The sequence below is a fragment of the Hippopotamus amphibius genome, chromosome 16, assembly GCF_030028045.1.
Source record: "Hippopotamus amphibius kiboko isolate mHipAmp2 chromosome 16, mHipAmp2.hap2, whole genome shotgun sequence".
Lineage (NCBI taxonomy): Eukaryota > Metazoa > Chordata > Mammalia > Artiodactyla > Hippopotamidae > Hippopotamus > Hippopotamus amphibius.
The window spans coordinates 6494991-6514761 of NC_080201.1; the positions used below are offsets into that span (position 1 = coordinate 6494991).

A 19771-nucleotide genomic window follows, 5' to 3' on the forward strand; every position below is an offset into this window, starting at 1 on the left:
CCTGCTCAGTGATCAAAAGTGGAACTGTGAAAATAGGGAAAATGGAGGACACCAGAAAACATACGGATATACACAAATATGGAAACTCAGAGACAGAGATTTTAAAAGATACATGGGGAGTGAATATTCAGGACTCTGGAGAGCCTCATCCACCCACCCGTCCGTCCGTCCCTCCGTCCATCCATCCATCCATCCATCCAGTAACTGATTGAGCTGAGCCCCCCCATTGAGCTGAGCACTGCCTTTGCTCAGCATTGGGGGGTACACAAAGATGGAGGTGGACGTCTAAATGCAGAGGTTGGAGTAGCTACAGCAGTAGATGTGCCCTGAAAGGGCTCCAGCGAAGCCGGAACACACAGGTCGGGCACATCAGCGAGATTAAGGGAGTGCACATGCGGCCCCAGCACAGGTGACTGCTGACCCGACACTTGCTCACCATAGAGATGCCCTCCGAGTTTCCTAGAGAGGCCCGGAAGTGGCACCACGAGGCCGGCCGGGCGGCTCTGGCCCCGAGCGGGGGCAGCGGCTATCGCGAGAGGCCTGGGCGTCGCCGTGCTCTTCTGCTGCCGTGAGTGGGCCCGGGTGGGGAGGGCCGCCCCTCCGCGGGGCCCGGGGCCCGCCGGCCACTGGTACCCGGCGCGGTCGCGAGCGGCGCTGACGCAGATCCTGCCTGTGCGGCTCTCTCGGGCCCCGAGGGGCTGGGCTGAGCGTGGCTGTCTAGCGAGCCCCGGCTAGCTTCTGGTTTCCTTTTCTTTTTGAAAAGCTATCGGGCCGCAGGCGCAGAGCTTTCCGTAAGCATCTGTGGGGAGCTTGACCTGATTCACGTCTTTAATTTTCATCGCCCTTTGCGGGTAAAGATGACCTTCTCTCGATTGACAGATGATTCTGGTTTTCCCTTTAAGCGGCCATGCCAGGGTCCCATTTAAAATGAACGCATTTATTGTTAAAAGATAAGTAATTTTAAATGAAACATAATAGGGAAATCATAGTACCAGAGATAGCAGAAATTATGAAGAAGTTGTGACGGTGGAAAGTGAACAGCACTGCGTTGTCCCATGCCAGCTGGGGGCTCCTACAGACCTGGCTTCAAGTCCTAGGTCTGACTCAGCCACTGACACCTGCACTAATTTGTGGATCCGTTTCTGTTTTGTTTAAGATTTTTTGCCAAGTTTACTAAGATATAATTGACATGTAACACTAATTTTAAGGTGTACAACGTGATGACTTGATATGCATATATATTGTGAAATAATAACCACAGAAATTAGTTAACATCTCTGTCACCTCACAGAATTAATTTGTGTGTATGTATGGTGAAAACTTTAAAAATCTATTCTTTTAGCAACTTTCAAGCATGTAATACAGTATTATTAAATATGGTCCCCATGCTGTATATTAAGTCCCCAGAACTTAATTCTGTCTTATAACTGGAAGCTTATACCCTTTTACCAACATCTCGTTTCCCCCGGCCCCTGGCAACCACCATTCTACTGTTTCTAGAGTTCAACTTTTTTTAAGATTCTATGTATAAGTGAATGCAGTATTTGTCTTTGACTTAGTTCACTTAGCAGAGTGTCCTCAAGGTCCACTTGTGTTGTCACTAATGGTAGGATTTCCTTCCCTTTTTAATGGCTCAATAATATTTCATTGTGTGTGCGTGTGTATACATGCATATATATACCACATTTGCATTATCCATACATCCATTAATGGGCACCTAGGTTGTTTCCATGACTTAGCAAGCGTGAATAATGCTGCAGTGAATATGGGGGTGCAGACGCTTTTCAAGACAGTGATTTCATTTACTTTGGGTATATATATGGATAGGCAAGGTTCTTAACCTCTGAGCTTTTTCCTCACATCTGAAAAGCTGAGGATAGTAACTACCTCAGAAGATTGTCCTGAGGCTTCAATGGTAAACCTTAAAGCACCTAGCCCATAATAAATAATAAATGCAGCCATAGTTGTTGTTTTTATTTTAGCAAGGAGGAAACAGGATCAGAGAGGTTCAGTGACTTTCCCAGGGTCACAGAGGGAATTGGTGGGAAAACCAAGTTTAGGACCCAGATTTTCTGATTTCTAATGTAGGCAGCTTAACCCTGTCTCCCCACTACCTCTGCCTTGTGGGAGGGGATGGGAAATTGGAAGGGCCCCGATCAGGTTGCAGAATATGTTAGCTGTTAAAGCCCCTGCAGGACTCAGGTCAGCATAGACTCGGCTGCTTCAGGTCAGGGACTCTGCACAGCCCCCTGGCGCTTGTTGTGGTTGAGGTGTAAGCTGTGGAGTCAGACGCAGCTGGGTTCCAGTAGGTACAGCTCCCTGCTCCCCATCTGCTAGCTGCAGTAAGTGGGATTAACCAATTAGTACTCACCTGAGAGGGTTGTTAGGAGCATCAAGGGAAATGATTTGTGGAGAAGGCCTAGCACAGTGCCTGGCACACAGTAAGTGCTTCATAAATGACAGATGACAGTACGTTGATGTGCTAAAGTGGCAGGCATGCTGACCCAGAGGGGAGGAAGTACAAGTGTAGTAGTTGCAGGTACAGCAGAAAAGGCCATTTGAAAAGGTTGCAGAGTACCCTCTGCATTTGGATTTACTGGGTCTGCAGTCTGCCAGATACTCCTTGTTCCTGCAGACGTATCTGGAGAAATGGCCCAGGCTTGCGTGGAGTTTATATGGTAGTTTGGGAAGCAGGTGGGAAATACCAATTATAAAATTATGTAATTACTTTTATCATAAGCATCATGAATAATTGCAAGGGTCTTTTGTACAATAAATATCTAGGCAAAAGGAGTTTCAGTGGGTAGCTGGATGAGAAGATAAGGTGATGAGAATTATCACCTTCCCTGCCACCTTCAGTTGTATTCAAAACTGTGTGCAAACACCCCTGTTTGTTATGAGTATATCAACTTTCCACTTAATGCTGTGCCCTTCATTTTCTTCCCAAATGTGTTTGGCCTTTTAGGTTTTACACCTCACATCCCTCTTACCTGTATCAGGGTGACTCTCGTTATTGTCTCTAACTACTTCTTCATCTTTATTGCCTTGACCGTTTTATATTAAACACAGATAACTTTCAGATCATGGATGGAATTTGAACAGCACCATTTTTAAACCCTCTAGCCTCAGTGTACTTTCCTGGTCTTAATACAGTAAGAACACAGTTACCTTTTGCCTCCGGTCACTACTTGGGCAGTAATTTTAAAAGGGTTAAACTACCTGGAGGTATTTTAATCTTCCTGAAAGTAAATACAGTAAATTTTTATGTGTATGAAAGCCATCTTCAGTCCTGCCCTCTGTTCTGTACTCTAGTAGCGCCTAGCTTTGTTTATTGCATTCTAATGCCAGAGAGTTAGATCGTCCTCCTCAACCCTTGGGTTGAAGGAACTGTGTGCAGAAGCTAAGGTTCTTATTACTGATCCTTCACATTTAATTAGGTCTTTGTAAATCTAAAGTACTCCTAGTCATTTTTATGAGTTTCTTCTCATAACTTCCCTATGAGATGTCAACTTTATTACCCTCGTTCTATCTTAGTATTATCAAGGGGTCAGGCAGATTTTAAATTTCATTTTTTTCTTGCTTGTAATTAAGATTCTTTTTTTTTCTGATCGTGTACTTAACCTTAACCTGTATCTGCTAAAATGACTGCTCAGATCAAACCTGATCCTCCCCGCTACCCAGAGGGAAGCAATTACTGAACAAAGCCACGTTTTGGAAGAGCCGTAAAGCAATTGAGATTATAAACACTGAGTGCCCAGCCCTAGAAGGAATCAGAAGGAAACTAATAAAACAGACGCCATGAAACATAAAAAAAAATCAGGCAGCTGATTGAGAGAAAATTGTGTATTCTCTCATCCTCCCCTCTGGCTTAGCGTTCGTGGGAATTTCTTCTGGTTGCCTGCAAAATGTGTTTGCTGCGATTCTTCTGTGCTGGTTGACCCAAGGAGCCAGGCAAGGAGGAGGTGGTGGCTTCTGGGTGGTCCCATTCATGACTGGTCATCTACGAAGGTTGTCCCAGGCTGGTGGATAGGCTTCTTTTCGTTGCCATGTGTCTTGCTAAATTATTAATTTCTCCTTACTCGTCACCACGCGTCTGACCCTCCAGGTCAGGTGGGTTACACAGATTCTTGCCCCAGATCATTCTGGAAGGAGTTGGAAGGTAACGAGGAGTAGTGTGAATGGGCCTGACAGGTACTCTGAAGCATGAATAACCTGAACCTGTACGTGCCCAGTGTGATTCATGTGCACATGAGCCATGCTGACCTGTGGTCTCATGACTGCACCGGAATGTGCAGTTTAAAAAAAAACAGTGCACAATGAGATCAGGAAGAATTTCCATCAGAAGAATTTTAAGTGGACTCTGAGGCCTTGTCCACTTTCTGATTTCATTGCAAAGGAATTCTTGTGGCGATACTAAGACTATCTTAACCTTTTTTTTTTTTTTTAAATCTGGCCTCCTCTTAATGAAAACCCTGTTAACCAAACAGAACATTTCTAAAACCTGTGTGTGTGCTGTTTCGGTTAGTGACATCCCTTTCCTCAGACTTCACCTGGGCCCTGCCTGCTGCCGCTTCCGCATCCTCATTTCAGCGGAGCACACGGGCATTTCACGCTCATCGCCCCTGGCCTAGGCTCCTGCCTACTTCCAGGCTCTCCGGCCCGCAGGGAGAGCTTACTCTTTCACAAGGACCAAAGTGAGCCCAGTGTTGGGTAAACGTACAGAGACTCCCTGTTGTCTACAGAATCGAGTTCAGGCTCCCCCGAAGGGGATGCAAAGCTGCCTCCAAGCAGACTCCAGCCATCTTTCCTCCCTGAGTTGCCAGCCTCACACTTTGGCTTCAGTTTGCATGCCCCGTATTGGTTGCCCAGCACAAGCCCTCCCTCTTGCTCTTCTGTAGTAAGCCCTCCACCCCGCCTCCGCCTGCCTCCCTCCTCCTGTTGTCCCCGGTCAGTTCTAATGCCTGCTCTCCAGTGAGGTCTTCGCAGACCTTCCCTTCAGAATCAGTTTCTCCCACCTCCACCCCACCGCGGCTCTCCCGTGGCGCCTGGTTTTTACGAACATTATTGCAGTAATCTTGGTTTCTCCTTTTTGCCTTGTACTTTAGATATTTGCAAAAGCCTCTCTCCTCCAGCATGGGCTCCAGAATATAGGAATTCTGTCACATTTTCTTGCCAGAACTTTTCTTTTTAGGAGATGAGTTAAAACGGCAGCGTTGATTGGCATGCATAACGACAACTCTTAAGCAGGGCCCTGCATAATTTGTGCCCATCATGATTTTACTAAATTGGGTGTATTTCACAGTGTTCAAAATCATCCATGAATTCAACAGACACTGGTTGAGCGTCTACTGTGTCCAAGGTCCTGGTGGGGACCTGCCAGGGAAAGAGGCTTTGAAGGGCTCGGTTCTTCCACAGCACCTACGTTCCATTGGAAGGAGATCAGTGGTCAAAAAGGAAACATACATTTAGATAGTGAAATCTGCCACAAAGAAAGCAGCGTTTGGATAAGGGAGAGCTCTTCTAGAGGAGTGATCAGAAACACCTCCCTGCGTTTTGAGTAAGTGGCCCTTGAGCAGACCTAAATATTGAGAAAGACAGAGCCAGGCGAAGATCTGGTGCGGAGGTGGTTCACACAGAGGCGAAGAAAGGAGTGTGTGTGGGCCTCGGGGCACAGATGAGCTTGGCATCTTCAAGAACGGAAAAAGCTTGGGTGGTGGGAGGGTAGAGCACCAACAGTGGAAGAGTGAGATGAAGTCAGAGAAGCAGGTTGCCACCAGGTGGTGGTGCTGACGGTAAGAAGTCTAGGTTGAAGTGTCAGCGACTAACATCTTCTGTGTTTGGAAGCAGCATCTGTAACAAAGTCACTCGATGATGTCACATGACAGAATTGACTGCAGCAAGTTGTATGGCTACCCCAGATCCACATGGGAGTGTTCTGCACTCAGAAAATGACAGAAACATAAGGTCACTGTCAGGCGTATTATAGGAATAACGGGGCATTCATTCTTTATGGAATTTTCTTGTAAGCACAGCAGGGGCAATTGCCTGGTCAAACCTTGGCACTCCATCAGCCACCCTCCACGTAATTTTGCTTAGTTTTCCTAACATTTCTCACTGTTCTGCACACCCGCAAGCCACTGAGACAATCACTTGTGAATTTTTTTTTGTGATTAGGGTGATTGAACCCTTTTTTTAAAAAACTTTATTTATTGGCTGTGTTGGGTCTTCATTGCTGTGTACAGGCATTCTTTTTTTTTTTTTTTTATTTATTGGCTGCCTTGAGTCTTTGTTGCTGTGCGCATGGGCTTTCTTTAGTTGCTGCGAGCGGGGGCTACTCTTCATTGTGGTGCGCAGGCTCCTCATTGCCGTGGCTTCTCTTGTTGCGGAGCACGGACTCTAGGCGCGTGGGCTTCAGTAGTTGCGGCATATGGGCTCAATAGTTGTGGCTCATGGGCTCTAAAGCGCAGGCTCAATAGTTGCGGCACATGGGCTTTGTTGCTCCGCAGCATGTGGGATCTTCCTGGAGCAGGGATCGAACCCAAGTCCCCTGTATTAGCAGATGGATTCTCAACCACTGCACCACCTAGGAAGCCCTTACTCATGAACTTGTCTTCAACTGTCACACCGATTTCTGCACGAGTGATCTGATTAGCTCTCCTGGCAATGAGATCTCCTTAGTAGAGCTATCCAGAATAATCTGACAAACTTTTGGGGTAACCCTGTGCTGTTGAAAGACCTAATCATGATATGTGGGAATGTAAGAGAAAAATCGAACCCCCAGACTCTAGAGCTTGAAGAAAAGGAAATTCAAGGAGTGACATCCTTGGAGCACCTACACTATGTCAGCCGTTTTTTATACACTTTCCCATTCGGTCTCCATAAGCCTGTGAGCTTATTACTAGCTCCGCTTTTTAGATGCAGCAACAGGCTCAGAGGGATAAACTTGCCCGGGTGGTAGGGCTGTTGGTTGCTTGCAGTCTCTCCATCTAACCACACTTCTGAGTGTCTCCACCGACGTGTGTGTGTCTATGTGTGTTCCCAATGCATTTGAGGACCTATATGCCTCCTGTTCCATTTCTTCTTAGGTAGAAAGAATTGAATGACCCACTTTTTGCTTGTTTTGTCTTGTTTTTGAGAGAAAGGGGTCTTGGAGCCTTGAGAAAATAATAATTATAAAAATAATTATTTTCGCATAGAAGCAGAGGGGGGGAGAAGCAAGATCCCCGTAGGCGTTGAGCACATGTGGTACTTAGAAGATTTCCTGAGTGGGGGAATATGGTTTGCTACAAAAAGGATGGTTTTGTCTCTGCCCCCCACCCCCGCTTTTTTTTTTATGTGTAGGATTAATAAAACACCAGTATTAAACTGTGCTGCGATGCGTTGTTTTAAACAAAAGATGTTGGAAACTGCTTTAAAATTCTGTGCTTGATTTTTCTGGTGTGTGGGGGGAAATGCCTCTCCCTACCAAATTTGAACTTCTTTTCAAAAAGGCTCTAATATTTTCCAAGGATTAAGAACAATGCCTTACATTTGCAGAGTGCCTTGTGGTTTTCAAAGCACTCCCAGGAACATTATCTTATTTAACCTTCACATTGACCTTGCCAGGCAGTCAAGGTGGATATTACTGTTCCCATGATACATAGGAAGAAATGTGAAGCCCAAGAAGTGAAAGGAGGGGGGTGGGGAGGAGTTGGCTAATGTCACAAAGCCGTGACAGGAACTTAGTCGTAGCTTTTTTCTGCTAGAGCACATTGGCTTTTCTGTTTTTGTTAACCCCAAATGAGAGACAATCACATTCGCATTTGGGTCGGTAACAGTGATGCATACACTACTTTCTTACAGGTCCAGTTAACTTTGATTGCCATATATGGATTCCCAGAAATCTCTGAAGGAAACGGTCCTCATTACGGGAGGAGGTGGCTATTTTGGTTTCCGGTCAGTGCGTCTATAAAATATGTCCATGGAATTATTTTACTGGTAGTTGGTGGGAAAAGAATAGCTTTCAGGGGAGTCGAGGGAGGGAGGGGATACGGGGATATGTGTATAAAAACAGATGATTGAACTTGGTGTACCCCCAAAAAAATAATTTAAAAAAATAAATAAAAACAGATGATTGAACTTGGTGTACCCCCCAAAAAATAATAAATAAATAAATAAAATTAAAAAAAAAAAGAATAGCTTTCAACTCACATTAATGCTGTGTAGACTTTTACTTACTCGTATAGTATAAACCAGGAATGAACCATGTTGCCCACTGCTCAGGTACTGAAATTGAGAACTACAGATACGTTCCACTTTATGAAAAATTCTTTATAAAGGCAGTGAATTTGGGAGGGGAGATATTCACACCACCATAAACAATTTTTAAAAATAGCTATTCTCTTTAGTTACGTTATCATTCATAAATAGTCTGAAGAATAGATGGTGGGGCCTAGCATGGGGGGCGAGGTGAGGGAATGTAACATGTAGACACCACCATTTTTGAAGATAAAGCCTCTCTCATTTTAATTTAAGTAAATGTGAAGGTTCTCATTTTTGAATATTTGCATAAGTAAGACGCGCACCAATGAACATGTAAAGTGAGGAACTCAGGATAAGCCAAGAAGACTGGAAAAATTGTTTTACACACTTTTCCTAGGCGTAGCTTAATCATGATTCGACCTAACTTGTTCTCTTTCTTATTTCAGCCTAGGCTGTGCTCTGAACCAGAAGGGAGTCCATGTGATTCTGTTTGACATCAGCAGCCCTGCCCAAACCATTCCAGAAGGAATCAAGTTTATACACGGAGACATCCGCCACCGCTCTGACGTAGAGAAAGCCTTCCAGAATGTGGACATCGCCTGTGTGTTCCATATTGCCTCTTACGGTATGTCAGGGCGCGAGCAACTGAATCGGAACCTGATCGAAGAAGTGAACGTTGGGGGCACAGACAACATCCTCCAGGCTTGCAGGAGGAGGGGGGTGCCAAGGTTAGTTTACACCAGCACGTTCAATGTCATCTTCGGAGGTCAAGTTATCAGAAATGGAGATGAATCTCTGCCTTACCTACCTCTTCACCTCCATCCTGATCACTACTCTCGGACCAAATCTGTTGCAGAGAAGAAGGTGCTGGAGGCCAATGGTGCAGCCCTGGAAAGGAGGGATGGGATCCTGAGAACCTGTGCTCTGAGACCGGCTGGCATCTATGGGCCTGGAGAACAAAGGCACCTCCCCAGAATAGTGAGCTACATTGAGAAGGGCCTGTTCAAGTTTGTGTACGGAGACCCCAAGAGTCTGGTTGAATTTGTCCACGTGGATAACTTGGTGCAGGCTCACATTCTGGCCTCAGAGGCCCTGAAAGCCGACAAGGGCCACATTGCCTCTGGGCAGCCCTACTTCATCTCAGATGGCAGACCCGTGAACAACTTTGAGTTCTTCCGGCCTTTGGTTGAGGGCCTGGGCTACAAGTTCCCATCCATCCGCCTGCCCTTGACCCTCATCTACTGCTTCGCTTTGCTAACAGAGGCGGCCCACTTCATTCTGGGTCGACTCTACAACTTCCAGCCATTCCTCACCCGCACCGAAGTTTACAAAACTGGCGTCACACATTACTTTAGCCTGGAGAAAGCCAAGAAGGAGCTAGGTTATGAGGCTCAGCCATTTGACCTCCAGGAAGTAGTAGAGTGGTTTAAAGCCCACGGTCACGGCAGAGGTCCTGGAAGTCGTGACTCTGAGTGTCTTGTTTGGGATGGGCTGTTGGTCTCACTCTTGGTTATAGCGGTTTTCACATGGCTGCCGCCTTCGGTGCTTCTGTCCGTGTGAAGGAGGAGCTGGAAATAAGGAGCTCATCACACTTGCTGAGAGGGTTTCAGGAGACACGGGCTTTAAAGATAGACAGGTAGTAGACAGGTAGGTAGGTAGATAGATAGTAGATAGGTAGATAGGTAGTAGGAAGATAGGTAAGTAGATAGCAGATAGGTAGATAGTAGACAGGTAGGTAGGTAGGTAGCAGATAGGTAGGTAGGTAGGTAGGTAGATAGATAGATAGTAGATAGGTAGATAATAGATACCTGGTGTCAAATTTGGGATCTTCAAGTCTCTACTTAGGAATAGATTCTTGGATTAAGTCTTCATTTCCTACCTCCTTGCACAAATCCTGAAGGGAGAAAATAGAAGCAAAGATAAGTTTGAGGTCTGGTTTGCTGGGTCCTTCTTCTTTAGATCGGTACCTCAGAAGTCATTCTGGAGCCTGGAGCTGAACTTGCTTAGATGGGAAACATCTTACTTGAATTTCTCAGAAGCCAAAAATGTACTTATTTCCATTCCCATACAGTCTGCATCTACTCCACATGAGCTAAAACACGCACTGCTACAGGAATGGCAAAACGCTAACAGGCTTGAAAATGTGTGAAAAACACCGAATCGGGCTACGACCCTACAGCCAAAGCCTCTGAGGAGGTGGTGGCTGTTGCAGGGGAGGCATTTGCTATTCACAGTGTACGTTTTAGGAATTAGCTTTGCCCTTTGTGACATAAGGGTGTTATGTCCATGTGACCACATGGTAAGGTCTGATGTGGAAACAAATGGACCTTTATCTTACCTCACAGGATTCTTTTGAGGGTTAGATCAGACAAGGCATATAAAGTGCCACGCAACACGCTGAAGCCATTTTGATTAATACTGTTATTACACGTTCCTTATGAGGGTTCTCTTCCTCAGGGTATTCTGTTTAGAGGGTGCTGTTGCTGCCGACCTTTCTGGAAAGCCTTTGTGGCATGCCCTTGGAGTCTGTCACAAGTGTGTTTAAATATCTTCAGTGTTTGCAAAGTTGTGGTCTCTGAGGAGAGATTGAAGTCCAGGAAACAGCTAAAAAATCTGATGATTAATGAGGATGTTCAAGCTAATGGTGCCATTTGCAATTAAAAAATAAAGCACAGCTCTCAACCAATGGACTGGTTTTCTTACTGGGAAGAACTTCGGCTCTCTGATGGCCACTTCCAGCGAGGAATGTTCTAAACAATGGCGGCATCGTCTGGCCACCCACGGGGGCTGCCGTGGCAAACCTTCAAGCTGTACCGTTCCATGGGAACCAAAGTGGAAAGAAGACACAGAGTCTTCACCCATTCCGCGATTCCAGCTACAGAAAGGACAGGACAGTATTCACACACTGTGAGAAGGACAGATGGCTGTGGAAAGTCATGTCAGAGTTGTTCTAAGAGCATCTGGAGGAGGAGGAGATGCTGGGTAAATAGGCCCTGGTGCATGCTGCCTGGGTGTTTTGGAAAAAGTGCTCAACTTGATTCCAGAAGACCTGCAACCACAAATATCTTGTGTGGCTTTAACCAACTAGCTGAAGCCTCAGTAGGCCTTCAGTTGGCCTCCTTTGGGAAATAGGAATGACTGTATTTGCCCTTTCTATAAACCCACAGGGTTTGTTGTGAGTGTAAAATAAGAGGCAGTGGAAGTACGTCTGATATATAAATTGCAACGTGAATATGAGGTTGTGGTAGTGATTTTTTTAGTAAAATATCTGTATAACCTTTTTTATCGTGAGATGATTTTGTTCTTTAGTCTGAAGGTAACTTGTCTGAGTACCTACAGCCTATCTGACCCTCCAGGTGCCAAAGGGCAGGTATGTCTGCCCTTTACAGGCTTACAGCCCAGTAATGACATGGTGTGTCCACACGCAAGGTGACTGAGAAACCAGGTAAATACAGTAAAACATGGATTTGTTGTTACTGAGAGGTCTCCCAGACTTTCAAAACATGTTTTTGATGAAGTCTTTCAAAAGAATGACAGATAAATTTTTCTCAGTTTTCTTAAACCAGGTATACTGAGCACAGCGGGGTTTTTCTTGTTTTGTTCTTATTTTCCGCAACCAAGGTGTCTAGGTGAAATTCAGGATTGATAAATGGGCTTTACTGTCATCCGGGTATGAGACATTTGGCCTTTCCACAACATTTGACATAGTTGTCCACTCTCTCCTTGAAACACAGTTCACTTACTTTTCTTTTTTTAATAATTTAAAAATTTTTTATTTTATTTTATTTTTTTAATTTTTGGCTACATTGGGTCTTTGTTGCTGCGCACAGGCTTTCTCTAGTTGTGGCGAGCGGGGGCTACTCTTCATTGCAGTGCACAGGCTTCTCAGTGTGGTGGCTTCTCTTGTTGCAGAGCATGGGTTCTAGGCGTGTGGGCTTCAGTAGTTGCAGCATGTGGGCTCAGTAGTTGCAGCACACGGGCTCAGTAGTTGTGGTGCACGGGCTTAGTTGCTCTGTGGCATGTGGGATCTTCCTGGACCAGGGATCAAACCTGTGTCCCCTGCATTGGCAGGCTGTTTCTTAACCACTGCACCACCAGGGAAGTCTCCATTTACTTTTCACGAACTCACTCTTCTAGCCTTTCTCCTGTTGTTAATTATTTATCGCTTCAGCTGTCTTTCCCCCAGAGCAGGTAATTCAGGAAGCAAGGTGGAAGCTGCAGTGTCTTTCATGACTTGTCCTCAGAAGTCACACCTCGCATTCCACAATGTATACAGTTTACACAGGTCATTCCTTCTCATTGTGGGAGGGAGCTACCCACAGTATGAATACCAGAGGGAGGGAGAATGTTGGGGTTCCATCTTGGAGGCTGGCCTCCACCCTCCGACCTTCCTTTTCCATGAAAGGTAGCCCATATTTACAGCTACATAGTTTTCTCAGCCTACTTCCACCCAGTAGAATTTGGGGAGTCCAAAGGCCTCTTTACCTTTTGTACTGTATCCCTTTCAGTCCTAATTATTTTGAACACTGGGTGTCCCCTGTGAGTCTTACTGCAGTTCACTCCATTAGGCAAAAGCCACACAGCCACAGATTTCTTTGAGATACATTCTTCTCTACTTGTGTTTTCTGCTCAGACTGTTGAGGGCCAAATGCCCTTAAGCTTCTTAGAAACCTTACTGTTTGAAAAGCCCGCTGAGGCACCACCTTAAGTCTTTCTCAGGTCTTAAAAGATTTTAGCTATAACCTTGGTCGTGCACTGTCATTTCCATAATACGTGGGCTGCACAGGTTAGCCCTACTCCACATGGAAGGAGATTCAAGGACATGGGTACCAGGAGGTGGGGATCATTGAGGCCACATGGGAGTCTGCTACCACACTCCTGCATCTTACCAGTTTTCCTGTCTCCTCCACACCAGTTTTACATGCTCAGTACCAGGCCCTCCTGATACCAAACTTTCTCCCTAAGTGAGCTTGTTCAAGCCCCTGGCTTTAATTTCCATCTCTCTTCCAAATACATACTACTAAATTTATAGTTCCAGCCCAGACCATTCTTCTAAGGTCCAGACCCACCCATCCACCCACCTCTGCACCTCCTCCACCTGGATATTTCACAAGCACTTGTCAGTCAACATATCCAAAATGGAATTCACGGTCCCTCCAAATTTTTCCAGGGTTCCTTTCCTTAATAGATGTCACCATTGTTGAATTTCTCATGCCAGAAATCTGGGATAATCTTTGATCCCTGCCTCCATTAATCTGAGGCACTTAATCCACTTTTAGCCCTTGATCTTAGCTTCTGCCTGTGCCCAGTGTACAGGTGTTACTTCTCTCCCCTAGGCTCCAGTAATAGCCTCTTTTCTCTTCCATCTGCATCCACTTCTGCGTCCCTTTGATCCATTCTCCACTTGCCAAACAGAGTGGTCCTATAAAGATGTAAATCTATGTCACTTCCCTGCTCAAAACTCTCTGTAAGTTTGGGTTGAGAATCCTTAATGTAGCCCCAGAAACTGCCTGATCTGGTCCCCGCCTTCCGCTCCCTGGTCACACTGCCTTCTCTGCCCAGCAACACCGGCTTCCTGCAGGTTCCTAAGTTCCAAGCTTCTCACACCCCCTCCCCCACTTATTGACCTTATAATGTTTGTTTCAGATCTCAGCTTGATTTTCTCCCAGAGGCTTTCCATGATCCTAACAATTTGGGCTTGGTCCTCCTGCTACAAGCTCTCATAGCACCCTGCCTTTCTTTGATAGCCTTTATCACAACTGTAATAGTTTGAGTAATCATTTGCGGAATGCCTGTAAGCTCCGCAAGGGCAGGAACTTTGTTTTGCTTACAGTTGTACCCCTACTGCCGAGCACGATATAGGAGTTCAATAAATATTTGTTGAATGAATGCTGTTTTTCCTTCTAAGGGTGAATACCCCTTTCTGACATGTACATAACTGTTTCTAATCTCTTGAAGACTGGAAAAATACCCAACCTACTAGAATTGTGTGGTAACTAAGTAAAGACTGGATGAAGTCTAATAAGTAAGGTCATTCTCCATGTGACGTAGTGGCACTCCCTCCATTTCTCAGCCGAAAACTGACGGTTTTAAGGAACTCTGTTATCTGAAAGGCAGCTCCTTTCCTTTCTAAGGTCGGGAGGTACTGCGGTTAAGGAATTCTATCATCCTAGGGTTCCTAACTGTCCTCACCTTCCCTCAACCTTGGATGGAATCCCTAAACCTGCATCGAGCTGTGGAACGATGCCCATGTGTGCCCACATGGAGGTTCTCCAAGACGCCTGGCATAAGCCACCCCGCACTGCCACCCCAAACACCGCTTCCAAGGAGTAGGTGGGCAGTTTTCCATAAGCCTGTTGGAGGATCACACCATGTGACACAGTCCTGTCGAGGAACCCAAAGGTAATGCCCACACTGCCCGTGCCTGCAAAAAGGAAGCGGGGCCCAGCAGGCCTGTCCAAATACTTGATTTCCTTAGTGCTGCTCGGGTCATAGGTGGCAGAGGGTGTCCCGTTACGAACTGTAGCAGTTACCGAAGGGCCAAAGAACTAATTCTGGCACCGAATTACCTAGGCTATACTATTTCTCAAGCCTACAAAATAGGCCTAGGGATTCTTTTCGAGGGAAAGTATTACTTTCCTAAATCACCTCACATGGTGATTGTAAGAGAGCCAGTTTCGCTTTGTCAGAGATTTAATCGGTTTCCTAACAGTTGTTGGGGCATCTTCTACCTTGTATTCCTTCCAAATCTCCAGCAGTGCGCCTGGCCTTACAGGTTGGGAGAAACAGCCTGCAGCATTCTCTTCTCCCCGCCCCCAGCCCAGCTGTGCACCCTGCAGCTACTAGCCTCTCCCTCCCGGCGTGGGCTGGCATCGGCAGCCAACACCAGCAGTTCGCGCCTTATTAAAATTGTCACTGTGTGCCAGCATCCCTTGCTGTGGAAGATGACACCCCCCATTCCCCTTTTGGAAGCAAAAAGCCCATTCCCAGGCCTGCGGGAGGGCTGACCTCCACGTGCAAGGCCTGGCCAATCAGAAGGCTGCCATCCCTCTGACCGCAGTCATCGGGCCAAAGTGGGCCAATCAGCGTCCTCTTCTCCACATTTCTCGGCCCGCTCTAGGCCGAAGCTCTTTTTGTGGAGGCTGCTCTTTTGGTGAGGATGGGCTTTGGGGCTGCGGTGGACGGGCCTGCCCGGGAGGAGAGACTGAGTTCTGATAACGTGTGGGCTCCTGGCTCCAGTTGTGAATTAAGTACAGCCGGGCCAAGAAGTGGAGCGAGAGGAGGTCCTTGAAGACGTCCCTGGGGCTCTGCCACCCACCCACCCACCGGTGCCCAAGGCTGACTTCATCCTGGGCCATGCTGTCATGTGAGTCTCAATATATTTTGTTTTCTGCTTAGTCTTTTGAGTTTTTCGCCATGAATTGGAAACGGTCTTGGCTTATAGTTGCCGCAGTCCGCTCCTGGGCACAGGTGGACACAGTCTGTGGTTTCCAAAGGTCCTCACCCTCCATTCTCCTGTGTACCCTCTCCCTAAAAAAAGGGGCGGGGGGGTGCTCTTTTAGCCCCCGGGGAACTGAACATTGGCTGGAGTTCTTCCAGAACAGACTAATTTCCTTTTCTAGAATCGTGGATGTTTGGGCTGGGCCGGTATTTAAGCAGTCTTGTTCGGACTCTCTTGTTCTGTGATAAGAAAATTGTTTGACAAAGCAGTTTGTTCCTTGGAGTCTTGGCGTCCTGGGGGGGGGGGGGGGGGCAGGGACCCATGTCTGTTTTGTTGAGTTCTTATTCGGAGAGCACGTTCCTTCATCGACCCAATAAATGCTTGTTGATTGGCCGAGTGCATTTATCAGCCAGGTGACCTCACCTGAGCTTACGACTCTGCTATCCCACTCATTCCTTCCTTTAAACCTCTAGCTCCCATCCCTACCTGAAAATCAGAACACTGGAGGCCCACGTTTAAAAATACAGATGGTATTCCATAGAGTATTATTAACCACAGTCATCATGCGGTATATGAAGTATATATAATATAAATCTCTAGATTTATTTCTGGGTCTCTCACTACAAAGCTAACTATGGCAGGAGGAATGTTAACTAGCTTGACTGTGGTAATCATTTCACTTTGTGTATGTATATCATCATCATGTTTTACACCTTAAGTATATACAATTTTCATTAAAATATATACATATGTAGACGCCAGAGGAGTGATGTCATGCAGAGTAGCAGAGCAGGAAGCTCTGGGGTCGGTCCTTTCGCCAAAACAACGAGTAAAGTGGGGGGAAACGATCAGAAACCAGCAATTTCAGAAGCCTTATGTATACTTTACACACTCCCCCCCCCCCCCCCCATGGAAAATCTGACGTCTTCCCCTGGCGGTTCTGGTTCAGAAGGTGTGTGCGTGCTGGGAAACTGCACTCCAGGTGTCTCCTGTCTTCCAGCAAGGAGGTGGAAAATGCTGCCGGATAACAAACACGTGCTCCCTTTGCAGACCGCTAAGTGAGCGGCTCCTGCGTTCTCATTGCTCTTCCCCTCCCAGTGCTTTGCTACAGCAAGTGCTCAGCACACCTTTCCTGAATTGAATGGAGGGGGAGATGGGACTCACAAAAAGACCTTAGACTCTGGTGACCTCCCGCCTCCTCTTTGCAACAATAGGCCCAGTTATCTGTTGACTGACAAGCGGGCTGCTTCTCAGTGCTGACGCCTCCAGCTCACCCGGAACCTGCTTCCTTTGGCCAGAAGGCTCCTTTTGCAACCTATCCCATTGGGCCTGGTTACCTGGTCTTTCAGGCACAAAGTAGCCATGCGCTGTTGAAAATCTAACCAGAAATGGAGTCAGCCAGACCACAGCATCTCTAAGCTGTGCAAATCCATACGATGTTACCCTTCTGTATTTTAGAACTCCATATACATCAGGAAGACGCCTCTGTTACTGAACTCAAGTTAAGTATGACTGAGGCAAAATCTAGCCCAGTACCAAGAAATCAAATGTAACGATGTGACCTGGGCAAGTGTCTTTCAGCCAACAAGGGGTTGATCTGCAGAAATTTGCAATGTTTATCTTTATTTTTAAAAAATTTTTATTTTTTACTTTTTTGCAATGTTTAATTTTAACAGCTAGTTGAAGCATGCAAGTAATTAAAACATTCTTCATTACTAATATGTCGGATTTTAATCCTGGCAAATATTCTAGATGTATTCTTTTTCTCTGGTCCTCCAGGGGAGCCTCATTACAGATCTAAAAGTAAAGTACTTTCTCACCAATACATATTCTTAGATTTTATTACGAGAATGAGTTGCCACGTTCCCCTAACCATCTCTGGGAGCTAGTGTCCTGAATCGCTAATGTGACTCAGAAATGCTGCCCAGCTTTGAAGAGGAATTACGTGCTGTGTTCCTAGGGCAATTACAACACCCTCACTGAGTTGTGGTCATGCAACTTCTTCAGGGGATTTTGCTGCTGGGTCTCTATCACTGGGATAATGATGGATGCAATCCATCACCCTCATTAACTTATTCAGAGAAGGTCATTCTTACTAGTTAATGGCTACTATTTGTTGAGCATTGACTACGTGTAAGGCTCGCTGTATTTCTTAAGCTCATTTAATTCTCTCATTGCTCTAAGAAGTGGTCACTTTTACCATCTCGAGTGTACACGTGAGGAAATGGACGTCTAGGGAGGTGGAGCATCTTCCCCAAGTCACCCGAAGTCACTCGGCTAGGAAGTGGCAAAGCTTGAATCCAGACACTAAACTTTTTCTTTAAATTGAAGTATACTTGATTTACAATGTTGTGTTAATTTCTGCTGCACAGCAAAGTGATTCAGTTATACGTACATACACACATTCCTTTTCATATTCTTTTCCATTATAGTTTATCACAGGATATTGAATATAGTTCCCTGTGCTATTCAGTAGGACCTTATTGTTTATCCATTCTACATATAATAATTTTCATCCGATAATCCAAAACTCCCAATCCATCCTTCCCCGCCCTTGGCAACCGCAAGTCTGTTCTCGATGTCTGTGAGTCTGTTTCACAGATAAGTTCATTTGTGTCATACTTTAGATTCCACATATAAGTGATATCATATGATATTTGTCTTTCTGTGTCTGACTTCACCTAGTATGATAATCTCTAGGTCCATCCATGTTGCTGCAAATGGCATTATTTCATTCTTTTTGATGGCTGAGTGGTATTCCATTGTAAATATGTACCACACCTTCTTTATCCATTCATCTGTCGATGGACATGCCTTGGCTATTGTGAATAGTGCTGCCATGAACATAGGGGTGCGTGAATCTTTTGGAATTATAGTTTTGTCCAGATATATGCCCAGGAGTTGGATTGCTGGATCCTATGACAACTCTATTTTTAGTTTTTTGAGGAACCTCCATACTGTTTTCCACGGTGACTGCAGCAACTTACATTCCCACCAACAGTGTAGGAGGATTCCCTTTTCTCCATACCCTCTCCAGCGTTTGTTATTTGAAGACTTTTTAATAATGGTCATTCTGACTGGCGTGAGGTGGTATCTTATTGTAGTTTTGATGTGCATTTCTTTAATAGTGATGTTGAGCATCTTTTCATGTGCCTGTTGGCCATCTGTGTGTCTTTGGAGAAATGGCTACTTAGTTCTTCTGCCTATTTTTTGATTGGGTTGTTTGTTTTTTTGTTGCTGTATGTGCTGTTTGTATATTTTGGAAATTAAGCCCTCGTTGGTCGCATCATTTGTAAGTATTTTCTCCTATTCTGTAGGTTGTGTTTTTGTTTTGTTGATGGTTTCCTGTGCTGCGCAAAAGCTTGTAAGTTTGATTATGTCCCATTTGTTTACTTTTCTTTTTGTTTCTGTTGCCTTGGGAGACTGACTTAAGAAAACCTTGGTACAATTTATGTCAGAGAATGTTTTGCCTAAGATCTCTTCTAGGAGTTTTATGGTGTCATGTCTTATGTTTAAGTCTTTAAGCCATTTTGAGTTTTGGTCAGATACCAAACTCTTGATGACCGTGTCTGAGGTGGCTTTATCATTTTCACATGACACTATACAAGGCCACATGTCACCTAAACTGCCTTTGCAATTAAAATAAAACTGTTGTATTTATTTGCTGCAAAAAATAATGTTACTGTGCATGGTGACTTATGCTGCACAAACTCATAATAAATTACATCAACAAGCAAAGCATTATTTTACCAGGTGAATGTGCATGTGATGGGGCTGGTGAGTGTGTATAGGTAGGTTAATCTATTGAATCCCATTTATCTAGTAAAGAGTATGGTATATTAGAGTCCTAATAATCCACAAGACACCCTCCAAGAATAGTGGATTTGCTTTCACCTAATCATTTAGCAACATTGGTCACGCTGTACACGCCCTGATCTCCTCTCCCTGAGTAGCAGTCTCCACTGGTATCTTGAGAGCAGAGCTCACATATTACACCTTGATGATTGATATCTGCCTCCCCTGCGGTCCCTTACACCATCCTGGACATGGAGCACAGGCCTAATAAACATCTGCCAGAGTAATGAAAAT

The 19771-nt window shown here is 45.3% G+C and overlaps 1 protein-coding gene across 3 annotated transcripts; it reads left to right on the forward strand.

Moving 5' to 3' along the window:
* Positions 1-474: 474 nt before the first annotated feature.
* On the forward strand, positions 475-11522 carry SDR42E1 (short chain dehydrogenase/reductase family 42E, member 1). 3 transcript variants are annotated; one of them, XM_057713097.1, is made up of 3 exons: positions 475-568; positions 7843-7935; positions 8688-11522. In XM_057713097.1, exons 2-3 carry the CDS (start codon positions 7868-7870, stop codon positions 9799-9801), a joined length of 1182 nt encoding a protein of 393 aa, XP_057569080.1. In that variant the 5' UTR covers positions 475-568; positions 7843-7867; the 3' UTR covers positions 9802-11522. The 3 variants fall into 3 exon arrangements, with proteins under 3 accessions (XP_057569080.1, XP_057569081.1, XP_057569082.1); XM_057713098.1 differs by lacking the exon at positions 475-568 and adding an exon at positions 584-851; XM_057713099.1 differs by lacking the exon at positions 475-568 and adding an exon at positions 584-791.
* The last annotated feature ends 8249 nt before the right edge of the window (positions 11523-19771 follow it).

What these genes read in the sequence shown, in the direction of transcription:
- SDR42E1 (XM_057713097.1), top strand. Translation starts at nt 7,868, where the DNA reads ATGGATTCCCAGAAATCTCTGAAGGAAACGGTCCTCATTACGGGAGGA. An exon ending in GGTGGCTATTTTGGTTTCCG is followed by an intron (nt 7,936 to 8,687) that starts GTCAGTGCGTCT and finishes TTCTTATTTCAG; the next exon opens with CCTAGGCTGTGCTCTGAACC.